General features: G+C 40.2%; 1 protein-coding gene across 20 annotated transcripts in view; it reads right to left on the bottom strand.

Moving 5' to 3' along the window:
• Nucleotides 1-773: 773 nt before the first annotated feature.
• The window catches only part of TRIM9 (tripartite motif containing 9), a 124,218-nt gene continuing 105,622 nt past the window's right edge, over nt 774-19,369 (bottom strand). For 2 of the 20 annotated variants that reach the window (XM_004454094.5, XM_058293436.2), the window contains exons 8-13: nt 11,516-11,704; nt 8,963-9,004; nt 8,517-8,540; nt 7,426-7,675; nt 4,626-4,788; nt 774-2,771 (exon numbers count right to left, since the gene is read on the bottom strand). In XM_004454094.5, coding sequence (XP_004454151.2) covers nt 2,709-2,771; nt 4,626-4,788; nt 7,426-7,675; nt 8,517-8,540; nt 8,963-9,004; nt 11,516-11,704 — 731 coding nt within the window. In that variant the 3' untranslated portion in view covers nt 774-2,708. Of the gene's footprint in view, nt 4,422-4,625; nt 4,789-7,371; nt 7,676-8,516; nt 8,541-8,962; nt 9,005-11,515; nt 11,705-19,369 lie in introns of all 20 variants that reach the window. The other 18 variants (XM_004454099.2, XM_004454093.4, XM_058293429.1 and 15 more) reach the window with 12 other exon arrangements.

Raw genomic sequence — 19,369 nt, 5'->3', positions numbered from 1 at the left:
CATTTCCAGAAAATAGAATGATTTCTTGTAAATCTTGTAAATCACTTAATCACGTCTATGAAGAAATGAAGCCCCATTAACCTTAGTACCACGAGGAGAGTAAAAATTGACTCATGTGTTCCATTAGAAAGTAGAAAGAAGAGAAGAGAAATGTGAGAAGAGATGAGACCAATAAAGGAAAAAGACCAACAGATCAGGGTAAGGGGTGATAAAAGAGATGCCCAGGAATCATGCTGGACTGAGTAGCAGCTGCTGCCTGTTGCTCAATGTTTCACTCTGTGAGACTGCAACCTAACTTGTGTGCTTTTAGGTAATATTTTTCCTGCAATAAAAATGAAGGCAGTTTATTTGGAAATGCTAATACAATGCAAGGGAGGTCAACAATGCTGTCATTATTTGAAAACAATTGCTATTTTTAGTCATTTGAAAAAATGTTGAAAGAACCAGGTTTGAAAAGGTGAGTGACACTATATTTTGTGTGATATGGTTGTGGCTTTTTTAAAGAAGTTAGTTTGTTACAGTACGTCCCCAATGCTTGGAGGCAGACCCTAATAGCATCTAAAGTGTAGACATTCGATATCAAGTTAAGATCGAGGAGATAAGTAAAACCAGGAGACAGTGACAGCACTCTTGAGGAAATGGAGCAAAGAACATGGACATTAAAGGGTTCTGGGGACTTCCCAATTACATGTTGCTGAAGAGAAAATTCTCTGACAAAGGTGAATTTTCATCCAAGATAGATAAAAACTAAGAAGTTCTCAAGAGACATAAGATGCGTTCTCATAAAAATCCTTTATTGGCACAGCAGAAATGACCATTTTTTTCTAGGACAGTAGCTGTATGCATCCATAATTGCAATTCAGTGTAACTATGTGTTACAAGTCACTAGAAATCTAATCGGCAGGATGAATTTAATAAAGAACAAGAATAATATGAGTCTACTGCGGTCCAGCCATTGAGTCTCATTGGAGGTTAAATCAAATATCAAACTAGTGTTGCCCTGCAACAGAGTTTTTCTGGAGGCAAGAAAAAACCAAGATAGACATATACAGGATAGCACCCATTCAATAAATTAGGTACACTTAACTAGAAAAACATCCTAACTGATAGAAATAATCTAAATAAAGTAAGCACAAATGTAAATAATTAGCTATTTACATATATTACTTTTTGCCCAAACTTTGTTAGCTTTTCTATCCTACCCTACCATTTCCCTTTTTATTTGTTTGCTCTTTTAATGGTGAATTGCTTGGCTCATCAGCAAATATTTAGGACATCTTTCCAGGACCTAAATTTTCTAAAACTTCATGTCTTTAGAGTCTGATATAAGTCAAATCTCTATGAAGTAAGAAGCGTTATTACTCTGCTATCAGTCATAGCACTGACATACAATTTCTCTTTCTTCCAAACATTATTTAAACTAGCCCAGAAAGTTAGGTTATGAATGGCTGCAGAGCGGATGAGTTTTTCATTTGTAACAGGCAGAGGCAGTATACCTGGTGACGCACGTTTATCCTGAGAATGTGAATGCCATGGACTACGACACAAGGTCCCCTGTTCTGAGAATGGGTCTCCCTTCTTCTGGGCCCTAATAACTCCCTCAATGAGTGAATTCTCTCCACTAGGGAAAAAAAAAAAAAGAAAAACAACTTGTCATCCATTTTTAAGGCTTAGTATTATTGCATCATTAACAATTAAGAATGCTGATATCACTGCTACCCAAGAAGGGCTCCAGGATGGAAGGCGAGGCCATTTTAGCAGATGCCATAATTAAAATGGCATGGTTGAAAAGTCCTTGAGTTAGGATGTATACAGGGGACAACACATGTGTTGTATGGCCAGAATGTGTGAATTTTTAGCATCATTCTGGGTATCTGAAACGACTTGCCAAGGAGCATCTTTGTCCTTTGTTTCCTTTGTAGTAGATATTACGACTTATAATTATTTGATTTGATTTCTGGTCTGCTCTCCTACACATAAAGGAATCAGAGACTGTTCCTGTCTTACTCTCCACCATGTCTCTGGTGCCTGGTCTGCGGTAGGTTCTCGATTAATAATATGTGTTGAACAAATGAACCAATTCATTAAGTCCCCTGGTCTCCATATGTCTAGAGACTTTCCAGTTTCATACAATGCCCAGGGTTCTTAACCTGGCCTAATTATCCGGCTGTTCTAATTACTCTACCCTGCTGTGAACCTTTGTGGAGCTGGGGAGCCTTTATTTCTGTGCTTCCATGGAAAGGAAAATTTAACAGATTATGCTGCGCTAACACGGTGTGAGAGTTAATCCAGCCGATCCTCCCCAACCTCCCTCCTACACAGTCCCTTTCAAAGAAAGTTTAAGAAAAAGACATTGGGAAAATTTTATCTTGGCAGTGTCAGTTTAGCAAGTAACCAATAACAAGGTCAGAAAAGAAATAAATTACAACTCACCTAAATGAAAACTGAGTTAAATAAAAGCAAAATCTGGGAGTGGAAACCAAGTAACATGGGGGGCTGTCTAGGTCCTTCATTGGTTGGAATTGCAGAACATGAATGCAAATGGAGGCAGAACAGCAGTGGACAGGTTGGGAGGGCAAGGGGCAGAGCTGCGGGGTCTGCAGACTGTAGAAGACCAACTTTTCTCTCCTCCTGCTCCCTCTCCTTCAAACTCAGAGCATCCCGCTGCACGCTGGCTCAGCCACTTGCCGTCGCGCTTTCAGAGCTTCTTAGGCTATTGAGGCTCTGCTGGAGTAGAAGTCCGGGACCGGCAGGCCGGTGTGAAGTGTGACCTGGGGGAAGAGACTATGAGTCCTGCGAGGCTCCCAGGTACCCCTGCCCTGTACGCAGTGCACTGCGGGGCTGTCTAGTTTAAAAAGGGATCTGTTCTCTTCAATGCCTGTTCTGAAGGGGCTGGTAGAACTCTGCCTGTGCTCAGAACTTGGCCACCCTCATGGGCTCCCAAACCCTTGGCGATGCCTCGAATGTGGCTCTCACTACCTGTCTCTTTTATGGATTTGGAGAGAAAGTGTGTTTTGTGACTGAAGACACAGGCCTTGGCTTACAGTTCAGCGTAATCTGTTGGCCACGCCGTGGTGACCATTGCTAAATCCACAGCTAGAGAACAGATCAGCAGAGACAAGCTTTCCTTTAATATTTGTCCACGAGTTATTCAGAACATGGTAAACCTTCCATTCTGGGGTTGCCAGTTATGAAGAAGTGTGGCTCCATACACCGTTTCTTTCTGTCCAACCTCATACCTCATCAGAAAAGACTAGAACCACTTCATTACTGTCATTTCCTACCTCACCCTGTCCACCTTTCCCATACCTGTCTTTCCTAGCCCAAGAATCATTATTGAAAGATCCCCAGAATGATCTGGAAACCCCTGAAGAGAAAGATGTTCAAATGTGGAAAAATTTGAATGAGGTTTTTCTGAACTCATTTCCAGGGTTCTTAGGGTTTTCTTTCTTCCAATGCAGAGGCTGGACCCTAAAAGATTGGGTTCCGGCCTCCAGAGAACCCTATGCAGTTGCAGGAAGAGAGAATGGCGATATGGGGCCCGTGGTATCTTTAACAGGAGTGCGATTACTTTATCGCACATACTGATGAATGACAATGATGTTTTTTTTAAAAAAAATGTATAGCTCCCAAGATGTTGGTTCCAAATCCAGGAAAAATCACCTGTAGCATTTTTAGTTCTCAAGCACAATTTCTCTTAAGGCAGCCATTTGCTGAATGAAATTCATGGCTGTTAATGAGAGGCCCGGCTTCAGAGGGAAGTCAAACTCAAGGTCCCAACAGTGGTCAGCATGGCAAGCCCCTCCCCGCACTGCATGGAGTAGCTCTCCCGTTGCTGCTCCTCACTCACCTGCCTACTGACCTCTTGGCTCCTTCTTGCCCACTTGAGGCATCTCAGGTCTTAGAAACTTTGCACAGGCTGTTGCCTCCGCTCCAGTCTCTGCTCCCCACCCCCTCCCCACCCCCAATTAAGACTGCAGCTGTCCTTACAGCCTTAGCACTCTGGGGCCCCTTACCCTGCCCTCAGTCTTTTCTCCATTGCATTTACCACCATCCAAGACACTGTATAATTAGTTTAGCAATTGTGTTTATTGTCTGTCTCCTGTAACTAGAATGTAAGCTCTATGGGGGCAAGATTTTTATGTTTTTTCACTGATGTATCTCAGATACTTATAATAGTGCTTGGCATGTTATAGGCACTCATCAGATATTTGTTGGATGAATGAATAAATGAGAACCAGTTATTTTATATCTGCAATAGATCATAAGAAACTTGTAGGCAGGGAATGTGCTTTATATCTCCATAGCATGCAGCAGAGCTGAGCTTCAGTCTTACAGGGTCATGTCTTCTCAGGCACTGGTGGAACTTTGCACGAGCCATTTTGTTTGTTTTCATGTCCACTGGTTAAAGAGTTGAATTTCTATGTAGAGATGAAACTATAGCTCAGAAGGAGAATCAGGAGAACAATGACTGCATCCAAAAATGCTACTCTGGGACCATACCAGGGGTCAAGGTTGATCCCTTTCTTTCCTCTTTCCCTGTCTGTCTTGGCCTGGGCCTTGCTCACTGCCAGCTTCCCGCTCTCAGGAATCTATTTAACCGCCCCTGGGCATTCAGCTCTTACCTGCACATTCCTGTTGAGGCTGACTGCGGGGAAGAACAGGCCCTCCACGTTCTCAAATGCTATGGGACCTTGCTGCTCATCGTTGATAAAAAATGTCAAGGTTTTCCTATTTAAGTCGAGGAGGACCCCAATCGTGGCCCCCTTTGTGATCCCTCCCTCAGTTCTGTGGGAAAAGAAAATATTTGGGTTTCACTTATTGTCATTCTTCTAGAAGCTCTCCTTTCTGTATAGTTAAACCAGATGTTTCTCAACTTTTTTAAGTTGTTTACTCCCTTTAAGGGATTTTTGTTAAACAATTCTTTTTTCTTAAGTGCTCCCTCTTCCCCAAATTTTAACACCACAGATATACCATATATCTGCTTATACATTATATGAATATCTGTGCTCTCTCTATAAAAAGAGTAAGTTTTTTTTTGTTGACGTCTGCTTCCCAAGAACCAGTTTTCAACCCCTTCGGTAAGACATGGCACCTTGTTGAGAATACCTGGGTTAAACCATGGCCACTCTGCTGTTGCTGAGAGTGAATTCATTCATTTAGTTTCTTTATCCCTGAGCCATGGCAGTAGAAAACAAAACACTAAATGTTAAAAAAAAAAAAAAAGGGCCTTCACATGATCAGAGCTCTGACTATAGCTATGTTGGGCACTTCGCGCAAATGGTGTGAATTAAACATCATTAAATCCAAAATGATTTAACTTGAAAGTTAATATAAAGAGGCACTTACGTTGAATCTAAAAACATAGGTATAAAAAATGATTTTTGACCTTATGCTGGCATTCTGGAACAATGGTAATTTTTGAGCTGTTGAATTTGAATTAAGAAATTAGAGGCTTTGTATAGAATGATAACATACAAGAAGAGGATTCTGTTCTGTAAAGTGAAATAATTACTCTGTAGATGTAGCAATTTTAGGGAATTTGCATACAAATGCCATTTTACGAAAAATCATGTCTTATGCTTCAATTGATGTTTTCTCAAAATGCCATTAAATATGGATGATCTTATTTGTCTTTTTTACCCCTCTTTGAGATCTAGCAATATCCTCCTCTCAGCAGAGCACAGAAATTTAACAGTGCTGTTAGTTTTCTCTGGCATGCAGAAGACAGACAGTGCATAGTCATTAAAAGACAGATAGGTTTACAAATTGCTAAGTCACAGGTTCAACAATGACAGCACAAGTGACAGGTAGTTTGCATGCAAGCAGACATGTTTAGCTTTAAAAGTGTGCTTCTCTTCATAGTGTGATGGTTGTGTTATTTTTCATGGCCTCACTCTAAAATAAAGGAGCTAAAGGGAAATTTAAGCATGGCACATGGGTGATGCCATCATGAATCTGGTGACAGAGGGTTTCCCAAAATGTAAATCCCTAAAGATAACCACCTATTTACATCTTGCAGCACTTGGTATCACGCTGGCAAAGGTATGTGTGTTCTCATCCATTGAGTGTGAATAATGCAAACTTGAATGTAGATGTACAGAAAATATCCAAAGGAAAAGGACAAGGAGACCCTAGGAGCCCTACTGACGAGAAGGGTGAGTGGTGAGTGTCGAGAGAAACCTGAAATAGTGGAGTCCAGTTACCCTACCACTGCTTTACTAGCTTACCTTTTGATCTGACCTAACACAGCTGTGCTTTTTTCAGAGATGCTAATCAGGTATACCCTGGGGAAATCTTTGAGGATAAAGTGGACGGGGGTCTGTGAAAGACACTTTTTTGTCTACAAAATTTGTGGATGATATATTTGAAGAAGAGGATACAAATCAACCGAAGAAGGAAGTTTGTGGAAAAAGAATTATAGTATGTGTTAAATTATAATTGTCTATATAATGGTGGTAGCAGAAAACCAAAGATTATTATATTCTTTTTCCTCTAGCAAATTGGGTGCTCTGAAATATTAATTGAAAGAATTGTTCAAGTATAAAGCTGTCTCAAGGGACATCCATAAGATTTAGATTAATGAATGGCTTATATTCTGAACAGTAGTATTGATAATCATAATGAGAACAATGGCTTCTATTCTCAGGTGCTTCTGAATGGCAGCCAGTGTGTTAGGCATTTTTACATATCTCATTTAGTCTTCAGAACACTCCTGCATGGAAAAATATTATTATCCCAGTTTGGTGGATTTGGAAACTGAGGTTCAGGAAAATAAAGTAACTTGCCCCAAAGTGTTTTTTCTGGCTAAGTTTCAAAGCCTAGACTGTTTTCCTATAATTGCTAAAATTAGATAGCGTTTAATTAAGATTGATTCAAACCCTGACTGTTTTCATATAATTTCTATATATGGGGATTCTTGGTTTCCAGTCATGGGTTGAATATAGCAATGAAGCACCTAGGAAAGTGCTCATGTCGCTATCATTATGCAAAAAATAAACCAGCAGGATGCACTTAGCTGAGGGTCATAGAACCCCTGTTCTACTTACTGACGACAACTCGCCCCTGAATGGTGTCTTTTTAACAGGCTTCTGACCTTGACTTTAATGTGTTAGATAGTTAACTTGCCTTGGAATGTGTTTTGGCGTTGTGATACTAGGTGCAAAGAAAGCATAGCACAAGGAACTCTGGTAGCAACAATAGGAACCTTTTGGTTGGAGAGCTGAGTCTTCTAAACCTCGTTGTTGCTACTTGAGACCCCTTTGTTGATGTGGTTTTCTGGGGGCAAGGGATGAGGGAGCCTGTGTCTGGGGCTTCATTCCTGACTGGAAGCCAACGTGAAGAAGGCTTGGTTTGGGGGCTGCAGGGTACCTGTTGGTGTGCGAGTTGTTGTGCATGAACCAGCTCCGGTTATTGTCCACATACATTGCCCAAGCTTTGTCGTCCTTTCCTAACATCACATCCTTCATCACGTCGATGCGAGCCACTCCGAAGGCAGGGTCGGGGTGGTTGTCATAGCGATCCACAGTTAGCTCCCAGTAGTGCACGCCCTTGGAGAAGCCGGTCTTCCCCAGCACCACCCGGTCATCATAGCTACTGCAGGTCACAGTCAGGTTATCATTGGAGAAGATGATGTCGGAATGCGCTGAGCCAGGGTCGAAAGCAAACCAGGCCACTGGGAACAACAGAAGGGAATCGGGTTATTAAGACAGACCAGCAGCGCAGCGCTGTACTGCACTTGTAGGCGGGTGAGGAGCGTTGGGTTGCTGTTTCATGCTGCCATGCAGGAAGGAGGAGTCCAGGGCCAGAAGGGGCTGCAAGTGCAGACAGGGGCCACGTCCTGGGAGGTGGTACTCTGCACCCAGAAGCAGATGGAGGCCGCATGACCGATTCAGCAGGGGTTACTTGGCTCAGAATGCACTCCCAACCAGGTGATCCGGGAGTGAGGTGGCATCGATTTTGGAAGGTGCAAGTCCCTTCACAGGGTGGCTGGCACAACAGTGCACCAAACACATAAAGGGAGAGGGACGTGCTAAGATGCCTGTGTAACCCCCAGAGGCGGGGAGGCTAGGATCTAAAGTCCTAGATGGAGGAGGGATAAAACACACTGAGTGAAATCAGGAAATATCCCTTTGGCAGAATTGCTAAAATCTAGTTGTTTTTTAAAGATTTCATCAGCTCCGGTGAAAGCTCAAAAGCTGCGAAGCTACCAGCAATGTAAGCTCATTTTCCTGCGTGATTGTGACTTGGATGTGACTTTCTTCCTAAGTTAAACACACATTTTGCGTGTTATTCCTAAAACTACCAAGTATGAAATTTTGCTGGAGCAGTAGGTATTTTGGGCATTAGGTGCTGGTAGAATGATGTCTTTCTGTGCATTGTTATGCCTCAAGTTCTAAATACCACTTATAATTAAAACACTCTGGAGGGATACCATTGCTGATTTATTGAACCTGTGAGCCACCTCACATGCACTTTGGTCTTTGCTACATGTAACAGAATAAACTATTCCATACCTGCCAACAGCTTTTTAATGTCAACTGTTGTCATTCCAAGTGAAAGGCATGGAAGAGAGAAATAGGAAGCAAAATTGACATTGATAAGAAAACATGTCTCTCTTGATAGACTAATACCAAAAAAGGGCTCAATTTAAAATGCTATACACATACAACTATTGGTCTAATTTATACCTTTACCCACACTTAGGGTTCATAAAGGATGCTTTGCATTGATGTATAAGAAAACTGGGAGTGGGGGAAACAGTCTTCTTTGATGTATAACATTAAAAAATACAGGTATCATTTCCATTTCTTCTAGGTATATGCGAAATAATAATGGAATTAAAATGACATTTAGACAATTTTATTGACATAAAATAAGCTGTAGCCATTTTATTTCATGAAGGAATTGAACATACAAATCACATAATTTAAAAAAAAACAATTACAATAAGTATACTTGCCTAATTGAGAGTAAGGTGCAGATTGGGTCTCAAAATTGCATCCTATAAAGAGATACTACACATCAAAGCTATGAAACAACATCCAGGTGGGTAATAATTATTTGCATACACTTAAAAAGCACCAGTTGAATAGAGTCACCAGAGGCTTGATTCATTAAAAACCAAAGCCCTTTTCATGTTAGTTTGCTTTGATGGGTAAAAATTATTTTACCCATCAAAAAATTGCTATTTCAAAATGAAAAGTCTATCTTTTTATCATTTAGTAAATCCTCCTCCAATTAATTCTAAACTCTGCAGCTTAAGTTTTTGTCTTCGTCCAAGTTCAATCTTTTCCATTAAAGCTTCCATATTAAAAAGTCGCACTGTTTTAAAAAGAAGAGAAAGGTACTCGATTGAAATGGAGAAATCACTGGATGTTGATAAAATTCCATATTACTTCACTATTTCATGGATTTCTAAGGCTGATTATGCTAAAAGGCCTTGGTGTGGCTTGGGCCCAAGTTAAGTGGTACATGTAAAAAAACATATAATTCACATGTTAATAAATAGATCTGATGATTATTGATAATGAAGTATATTGAATGTCATTAGTAATACTTGGAAAAGTTATCTTTGTTTCCTTCTTAGATTGATTTACTTCATCAATCCTCATTTGATGAAAGGATGCATGGGTGGTGGGGTGGGCGTGGTATTAGAGATGTATTAGAATCACTAGAGGAACATTTTTTCATTGTCTCCCTTCCCCAGGATTTGGCTCCCCCTTCCCCTGCATTGGGGTGGGGGCAAATGTGTCTAGTCTTAAAATGTGTGCAGATGTATCACAATCAATTCTTATGACTAGAACTGATCTGAGCACTGGGGAATGGAGAAAGGATCACTTAATTTTTATCAACTCAGGAAAGCCCTTATATGCTAATTTCTGAAACAAGTGAAAACTAATATAATGACTTAAAAGCTTTTAGAAGAATTAAGAAAGCAACTTACAAAAACAGAATTAATGAGTTAAACACAAAATTTAATTTGCTATTCGTTGCTTATTTTACTCTGGAATAAATTCACAAACAAAAGAATCATTTTCTCCTAACTCATTGCTGGTTTTTGTTTAGTTTCTGTCACTTGTCACTTCAATTCCTATGCAGAGAGCTTAGTGAATACCAATACCAGGAGTTTAAAAACTGACTCTTGTATCCAGCTTTGGACGTAAATTTGTAGGACCTGAATAGGGCTTTAATTTTTTTAAATGAATCATGCCTTGTGCAAGTCTTTTTCAAACAAGCATTCTCAAATCATTTTACACTACTTTAAACACACCATTGTACATTTAAGATTCAAATGATACAACTAGAACAATGCTGTTAAATGCACCCATCAAATATCCCCCAAACCCACATTTCACTTTATTCTTTAGACAATACACATTACAAAGACTATAACAATATTTTAATACATTAGACACAATTTTAAAAAGTTCCATAACAAAGCATGTTTGAAAGCCAAGTAGTGCACAGAAAAACAAGAAACTTAAAAGCACAAAGAAAAAATGTCATTTTAAAGAGAGCTTGAAGTCCCTGCATCCTTTTTGCACCTCCATGCTGTGGCCTTCTTCATTCCAAGATGTGGGATGAGCAAATAGAGTAAAAAAAAAAAACAAAAGAAATCTTTGGAAATGTGAAATGTGCATCATGTGTATCCATGATTACAATATAGTCCTGAAGAGATCAAATATGACTGCATCTTAGATATTTTAATAGTAATATTCTATTTGCTAGACAGAGTTCACTACGAAGTAACACAAGTCCAGCTTCCCTGAAATTAGCTTAAAGCCCTGCCACAACCGGTTTGGCTGTGGAAATTTCCGGGAGGCCAGACTTTTTGATTACTTTGGGCATTAGGGGAGTTAAGGGCTTCTAATCAGCTAGTGGTGTTCCCTCGCCTTTGCTAGGAAAAAAGAATCAGCCTTGGGCCTGACTGTCCTACCAGTGAGCACAGGCTTCTGCAGAGCACGCTTTCACTTTTTGCTCTCTGGTTTGCCTGCTTCGTTGGGTGCATTCTGCTGTTGATTTGTTTTTACTTTATTTTTCCATTAAAGATCTCTTGAGTCTATGTTTAATCAGACCACTCCAGGCTGGATGCACTGATCCAGTCTCCCAGACAGAGCTGGTTTCCTGGATACAGCAGGGTTGCAAACCTCCAAACTGCTGCCACGGTCTCCACTTAGCCAGCGCCTATGCCATGCTTTGCTACTGCATGGGATGACAGAGCAGGTTATCCATGGACTACTAGCTTGTGCAAAAAGAACAGCTTCACTCGTCACTTTCCAATGCCATTGTACATCGACCACGGCTCAATGGTTGGTTGTTACACCACACAAACAAGAACGCCACAAAGCTCCATCATCCAAATGCTCCTTGTGCAGGAAGCAGGTCACAGAGACACAGAGAGACAGACCCATCCCCCTCACCACGCACAGGTATGGCAAGAACAAAACAGGTATTTCAGAGATGCCTTCAAGGCACAGAGATGAAGGGGAAAGATCAGACGAGCTCAGCTCACCCGGTGCATTGAGAGACTGTAAAGAGGAATGCAAGCTCAGCTGCTGGGGTGAGGATCGGAAATCAAAGTAGGATCTCCCCGGGAAGCTGGGTTGTAGATTAAGGGTGGAGGAGAAAGGACTCATTCTACGGAGCGGCAATCTTTCCGAAGGCACTGGAAAAGGGAGTGTCTGTTCTTCTGAATCTGTGTCTAAATGTAAGATCAATGCAAACTAGAGATCAGAAATTTGCAACCTGCTCTTGAGCTGTTCCCCAAGACCTGCCTTACCAGTGCCTCTGCACAAAGCCTCATCCATCCCGGAGGGGGCCCCAAGGCATTTATAAAACCAAGGGGGCTGGGGGAGGGGGCAGGATAGGTCAGGACTCAGGAGAAAACCACAAACATTGTAGGCTTACAGGAAATTGCTTTCCTTTCCCTATCCCACTCCCGCCCCGCCCCCATTTAAGTGGTTAGAAAAAGTATTTTGGAAGACTTCCTTTTAATTACATGAAATATTTTTAGAGTTGAATTTGGAAACTTTAGAGGTAAATTTTTATCCACTGATGATAAGATTAATTCTTTACTCCCTTTTGTTACACTGGAAATGACTACCTGCTCAACAATGGACTCTTAAAGGGTTTCTATTTAGGAGATGATGACTTTCACAAACTATTTGCTTTTCCATATTTTCTCCTTTCTCTCCTAATATAGATTTCTAAATAGAAGAGATGGTTTGTTGTACTAGCACATTCAAGGCTTGCTCTTTGAATAGAAGAGGAAGCATTAGGTGGTCTAAGGAAGACTGGGCTGAAAAAGTAGGCAAGCAAAGAGGCTTACCGTTGTTTCTGAATTCTGATTGGACTCTAGGTGTGTCATTTGAACATCTCTCCTTTTCTAATAATAATCAGATTGTGGAAAGTAGTGAAGAGAATTGGTGGCAAAATGTCTATGATTCAGATGGTAGGGTTTGGCATGAAGATCATTATTATGCTAGAGTAAGGACTTAACAATGATTTATTAAGTAACTGATAATTACAATTATTGATTGATAATTTGTGAATTACTTCCTACAATTACTAAAGTCACTCCTTTCTCTTTTGTCAGACAAAAACTGATTCTATTCAGCATGGTGGTATGGTCAGAGATGGGTCTTTCACCAACTGGAGTCTTCCTAAAATTAGAACACTTTAATAGTAACATTAATTTAGGAAATACAGAAGGTATGATGGTAAATTTCCAAGTCCAAAACCCACCAGGATATTTTCTTCTCATTGAAAAATAACTTTGGTGGCAAGAGGGTGTTCCTAGGAATATTTTTCAGATTTGAGTCTGTTAGCATGCTCTTCTTCGATGAGCATTTATCCTATCAAAATGCTACTCTTTGCGTGCCCAAGAAAATTATTGGGACTGTAAAAGAGTGAAACATGATTCTATTGGAAAAGATCAGAACAAGGCCATTGGTGGGTGTTAATGTAATATCAAAAAGATTCAGCCTCATTTTAATTTTCGAACTTCCAATATTAAATTTATGCTTCAGTCTCTAATTTATCCTTAGGAGCAGAGATTTATTTGTTTGTTTATTTATTTATTTATTTATTTATTTTGCTTTGTTTTAAAGAAAACACACAAATAAGATCTCAGAGAAAAGGACTTGCTATTTATGGAGTCTAAGACTTTGTGTTCCTGATAATGATCATTCAAGTTTTCTTCTATCTAAACTTCACATTGTTTGGGTGACTTGAGATGTATCTGGTCAATTCTTTGTTCTACAGAAATGATTTATGTTGTAATCATCTTTAGAGGGAATTAGCTTTTTAATTTAATGGAAAAATTCAAATACAGCAACCATGTACCACAAACTGACATGGGCTTCTTTTAGGGGAAAAAGGCATTTACAGTTTTACATCAGTAAAAAAAATATTTGATTAATAAGAATTTGTTTGGAAGTCCATTTTTAACCAGCCAGTGTTAATTCAGTACACTGAAAATTCTCATTGCTTTAAAAATTAAGGGAATGGATATAGTAAGATGAATTTCAAAATGTATTGACCCCCCTCCCCCAAGCAATCATCTGAAAAACCAGTGAAGGAGATGTGAACCGAATCCAGACCTTGGGGAGCACATACAATCCCATCATGAATTGTACTCACCTTTTCTATTCTCAGCACCAGGAAGAAGAACTTACAGCCGGCGACCGTACCACTTTGTGGGGTGGGGGCTGAGGGTAGCTATGGTTATTCATGGGATTAATAAGTTGACACTAAAATGGTTATTATTTTATCTATCCTTTTAAATGGCTCCATTGTTTACTGATGATCCCGTTTTTCTCGACTCCTTTCATTCTTGAACTATGCCCTCTATTAGGCAAGTTTATTTAATATCGACATTATCCAACCATTGAGTTTTCTCCCCCTGTGACCTCCCACCTCTTACCAGCTGGACTCTTATCCCATATTCTCTAAGCAGCACCTAAAAGTAAATCCTACCTCGTCCATGAAAACTTTCCAAACAAATTACAAGATAGAGAGCCCTTTCCACCTGATCCCAGCCAGACTAACAAGTAATTCTCCCCTTAAACCTGTCTGCATGGGCATAATGTATAAACAATTGCCAGTGGCATACACATAGGTCATCTACGAAACTCTGTATTATTTTAGATTGCAAGAGTCTTATGGGGAAGAGATTTGTCTCGATAACTTCTCAGGAACAACCATCAAGCTTCCAAATGAAATCCTCTGTGATGAGTTTTTAGAATTACTGCTTATATTGGTCTGGATATACAGATAAACCTCTGTGGGAACTCCACTTATCATTTGCAGCTTTACCATTTGAGGCCACATAGAACAGATCTCTAGTTCTTCAAGTATCTGTGGGCAGTCACCAATCTCCTTTAAATCCTCCATTTTCTGGGCTAAATAGAGTCTATTTCCAACCTCTCTTTGGTGTGGATTTCAAATCCTTCACTCTCCCAGTTGCTCCCTTCTGGACATGTTCAAAGGCGTAGACCCAAGACAATAGGACAATACTGAGAATAGTATCACTGCTCCTTGGTTTAGGCAAATCACAATCAACTCCCCAAGTGTATACTCTGTGTCATACCATGAGGCGCAGGAAGGACGTATGCCCCATTTCCTCACCTCCTCTTGGAAACACATCTACTGAGATATGGAAAGGGCTTCTCAGTCTTTAATATTCTACTAGGCAAAATAAAGAGGACTGTGGTCCCTGTTCTAAGACGATGAGTTACTGTTTTCTCAGAATACCTTATATGAAGCTGTAATTAGATCACAGCTATTATCCAGGTTGATTATTATCATTAATTCTAAACTTATAGATCCCTGGAGAAAAATGAGTAGCTGCCTAAGAGACTTTTAATTTCTCATCATGTTTCATCACACGCAATAATCCTGTCTGGCTGAAGAGTTTTGCTGCATGGAAGCGCTTTAGCAGGAAGAGGAATGGAAGACAGTGAATCCTGGTGTGGTGACGCGAGGTATATCTAAAGCCTTAGGATGAGTACTATGTTCATAATGGCAGTGTGTCAAAATGAGCTTGCTATCAACTCCAATGATGACCAAAACTATCCTTTCACTTTTGCTTAGACTTCTTTTCCATCTTCCAGAAGTTAGCTGGATTCTGGAGTTGGACCTAGACCATGACAGAGGCTTCTCCTTAGAAGAAGCAATCAAGAACTACCAAAGCAAAGGGTTGGCTGGTGGGACTGTACATACTATTTACTGACTTTTGGGTTTGAAGAAGAAAAAAACCACTATCCAGGTGGTGTACTCCTCTTTGGCTGACTGTATATTTGCTTTATTTGTTTACTTTGCCGGCATTTATTGAACACCTACCACGTGTCAGACATTGTATTAGAATGAAAGTGAGCAGTTGGGAAACACAAAGTGTGTAGGGGTCTGACCATAAGAAACTAATAATTCAGGAAAAATCTGTATCTTGTAGAATTTAGTTTTCACACTTCTGGGGGTAGAATTTCTTGACTGATTCAAACATGTATACAGTAATAAAGACTTCTGAGGATATAGAATATTTTGAAAATGTAAAGTATAATCTTTGAGGTATTATTTTTTTTAGAATACAAAGGGGAAAAGCAAGCAGACAGTTGTTTCTTAGAAGAGGGTATGCCAATCCAGCTTCTTTTGGGTACTGGTAGAAGTCTTGGTTGTTTCCTTATCTGGTAATGAACAGTTTCTTAACTTAAACAGCCCTTGGGCCCAGGTCCAACAAAATGGTTGTATTTTAGAGGACAGTAAAGCAAGATATGTCACTAAGAATTGCACAAGGGGTGTGAAAGATGAGTTTCATTTCTATTATAAACCAGCTGTAAGAAAATTTGCTTTTGTTGGGAAGATTTAAAAAGAGACAAATGAATGAAGAAGGAGGCTGAGTTTCTTTAAATGATCTAATAAGCAGCCAAAGTCACAATTATATCTGACTGGTACATAATTTACAACAAAAAATGTTATTTTAAGCTTTCTTAAGTGTGGCATTAATTGCAGTTGAGAACTTAAAGCCAAATCTGTTTTGAAAGCCTCCTTTTAAAGGAAGCAATGAAACAGCCTCTTGCCACCCGGGGACAGTTACACACTTCATCATCAAATCCTCCACCCCAATTTAGAATGCCATGGCATTATTTATTTGGAACAATCAGCAGAAGAACAAAAAATACCTACATTACAAATAGATACAGAGGATCCCAAGGAACTAAACCGATCCCCAGAGTGTCACCTGCAAAGCCCACTTCCCACAGCCAAAAATAGGGTTCTGGATCCAATTCAGTCCTATGGAAAATTTCAGGAAATTCCGGGGAATATCATGCATGTTAAAATTAAAAGGAACTCTCTTTTCTGGGCTCTGAAACCATCATTATGCCTCTCACTTTGGACTTTGCAAAATTTACCCAAATCCAGTGATGCATGATTTACTACCTTAGGAACTTTGTCCTGGAACTGCATATTCTTCTAGCTAAATTATTTTGGGGGAGGCACTAATGCTCTTGGTCAGAATATGCAAATCAGAGAGAGATAGAGAAAACAAAATCCTCAGTGGATCATATATTTTTCTTATCTGATCCTTAATTAACTAATTCCTATTGTGCTGAATTTTCAATGTCATGGGCAGATCTTTAAGACCCATTAAGTCTCATGGAGGGGATAGGAAGCATCTACTGCCTGCTCATTGCATTTCCTGAAATGTTTTACAGCTTTCACTGGTAGTTTTGAAGAGAGAAGCCCCAAAGGAAAATCAGAGGGTACTAATTGGAGGGAACTTAGAGGTCATCTGCTCTAAGTTCATAGTTTTAGAGATGAGAAAACTGAAGTCCAGGCTGGCTAAGGGACACATCCAGGTCACACTGGATGAGTGACTGTGGTACGACAGGATGGGGACCAGGTAGGGGCAATTCCTGCTGGATAAAATTTGAGGGATTACAATTCATTGCCAATGTTTTGTGCCCTGGAAATGTATAAAATGTACGCTTTCTGCCATAGTCTATGGGGCACATATCTAATGGTCTCAGGGTTAAATAGGGTTTATGGAGGTGACCCAATATCATCCCCCCAAACCAGCACTTTTTAAAGCATGACTCTTCTTTTTAACAGAGTAGTTAAATGGATTGTTGTTAGGGATTGAAAGACAACACATCACCACCCAACTCCTTTTGGTCCTTAGGGTGTTCCCTATTACTGTTCATCTAAGATAGGATGAGGTTCTTTTTCCCTCACAAGATTACAAATTCTTTGGGGTCCTCAGTACATCAGGGTTAAAGACTGAAGTTCTTGTGCAGTACCAAGATCACTAAACAATATCTGTAAAGAGAATTTGGACAGTAAAAGATGCATTGGGGGACATTTGGCATTCACAGACATGTAATCATAAATCTGTATAGTCCCTGCTCAAGTAAATAGTCTGTGAGTGATTTTCTTTGAAGCCTGGGAGAAGGAGTTACCATGTTGGAAGGGGCAGTGCGATGTTGAGGGTCTAATGGGTGAAAAGGGCATTTTTATTTTTATGAACAATACCTTCTGTGCCACCTGTTTAGAAAGCAATGGCTAAGGTACAATTCCAAGAATATGAACCCATTTCATGCCAGTAGAGGCATGCCAGTAGAGCGATTCTGAAGAGGGTTATAGCAGTGGCTACTGTGGACATTCAACTAGGAGGATGCTTGAGAGCAGTATTTTCTTCAATGCCCTGGGTACCTATTTGCTGGGAGTATAGGAGTTTATAGCCTGATCTAAAGCTGATTCTTTAATTGTCACTGATTACCTTCTCCCCACTTTTCCAACACCGTTGACACTGGGGAGAGTCTATGAATAAATAGTTCTGTGGTTTCAACATAAGCAAGGGCTCAAGGTCCCAGACCTCATTTGGTGCTGGCTTTCAAGGTCTGCAAAGCCTTGGCTCAGAAATTTCTTTTTCTTCCCCTCAGAAATTTCTTTCTGCCAGCCAACAGCACTCAACTGATATCAGTTGAGTAGAAGGGCCTCTTTAGGTGAGCTAGCTGGCTCAGGGGTCGGGGAAGCTAGAGGAAATGCAGAGCTGTGAAAAGAGGCACAGGACATGAGGAGGAGCTTGAAGGAAAGGATATTATGCTAGAAATTACAACCACTTCCACACCATCTTCTTAAAGCAGAAACATTATTCTTTAAAAAAAACAAACCTCTGTAACTCTTTGATAATATGAGAGTCCTATTTCTGGCTGAGATTTCAGGACTGACACATGATGCAGCTCTATGGTGCTGCTTCAGTTTAACAAGATGCTTTCAGACACCTAGTAGACAGGTTTAGGAGAGTTTTCCCTCTCTTTCCTTGAATGCAAATATAGTCTTCTAACATCAGCACCAGAGTGCATTATATTGGGCATTGGAGGCCAAAAGGTTGGGGTCTGACATGATACTTAACCTCTCAGAGACTCAGTTTTCCCAATTGTAAAGTGGGATAATAATAATAATACCTTCCTCATGGGTATGGCAGAAAAATGGCCCTGACAAAGATGCCCATGTCCTAAACCCCAGAACCTGTGAATAGGTTACCTGCAGAAGGGACTTTGCAGATGTGCTTAAGTTAAGGATCATGAGTTAGGGAGTTTATCCTGGATGGGTGGAGTGTACCCAGGGTACAAGGATTGTTATAAAAGGAAAGCAGGAGGGCCAGAGTCAGAGAGACTGGAAGATGCTACACTGTTGGTTTTGAAGATAGAGGAAGGAGTCATGAGCCAAGAAATGCAGGTAGCACCTAGAAGTGGGAAAAGGTAAGAGAATGGTTTCTCTTCTAGCACCTCCAGAAGGAACACACCCTTCTGACTTCTTGACTTATATATATATATTTTTTTCTGTTCTCAGTTTTTCTAGTCACCTTTCCTGCTCAATGCTGCCAACAGCCTCAACACACTTCTACAATTCCTCTTTCTCTTCTAATGTGATGCCTCTCATCTGCTGTGGTCTTGACAAATGGATGAATGAGCTCAGTGGAGTTGTGAGTAAATTAAAGGTAAGTGAGATCTGAGTGGGAGCAAGGGCTCTGCAGTGAGGGCAGCACAGGCCCATCAACACTCGGACTTTGTGTCTTTTCTGTTTAGGGTCTATTGGAGGTCATTTTTGCCTACTTCCTGTTCTAAGATGATGCTCTAGATGGTGCTCCAGAGCTATCTTGGCTCTGGAGAGTTGAGGGGTTATCATAGTTTTTAGATATTCTGAGTAACGTGTCGTAGCAGTTTGGCATTATTTATGAATTCCAAAAATAGCTTTTGGATTATGTTTGTGAACTAGTCTGTTCCTCTGGGCATATTAGATTGTATTAGATTAAGAGGTTTCACTTTTCCTTGGTTAAATTATGATTAAGGCTTTGATTGGGCCA

Source organism: Dasypus novemcinctus, chromosome 3 (assembly GCF_030445035.2).
Source record: "Dasypus novemcinctus isolate mDasNov1 chromosome 3, mDasNov1.1.hap2, whole genome shotgun sequence".
Classification (NCBI taxonomy): Eukaryota; Metazoa; Chordata; class Mammalia; order Cingulata; family Dasypodidae; genus Dasypus; species Dasypus novemcinctus.
Note: the sequence above shows the minus strand (reverse complement) of the source record. Positions and strands in the feature narration are given on the sequence as shown.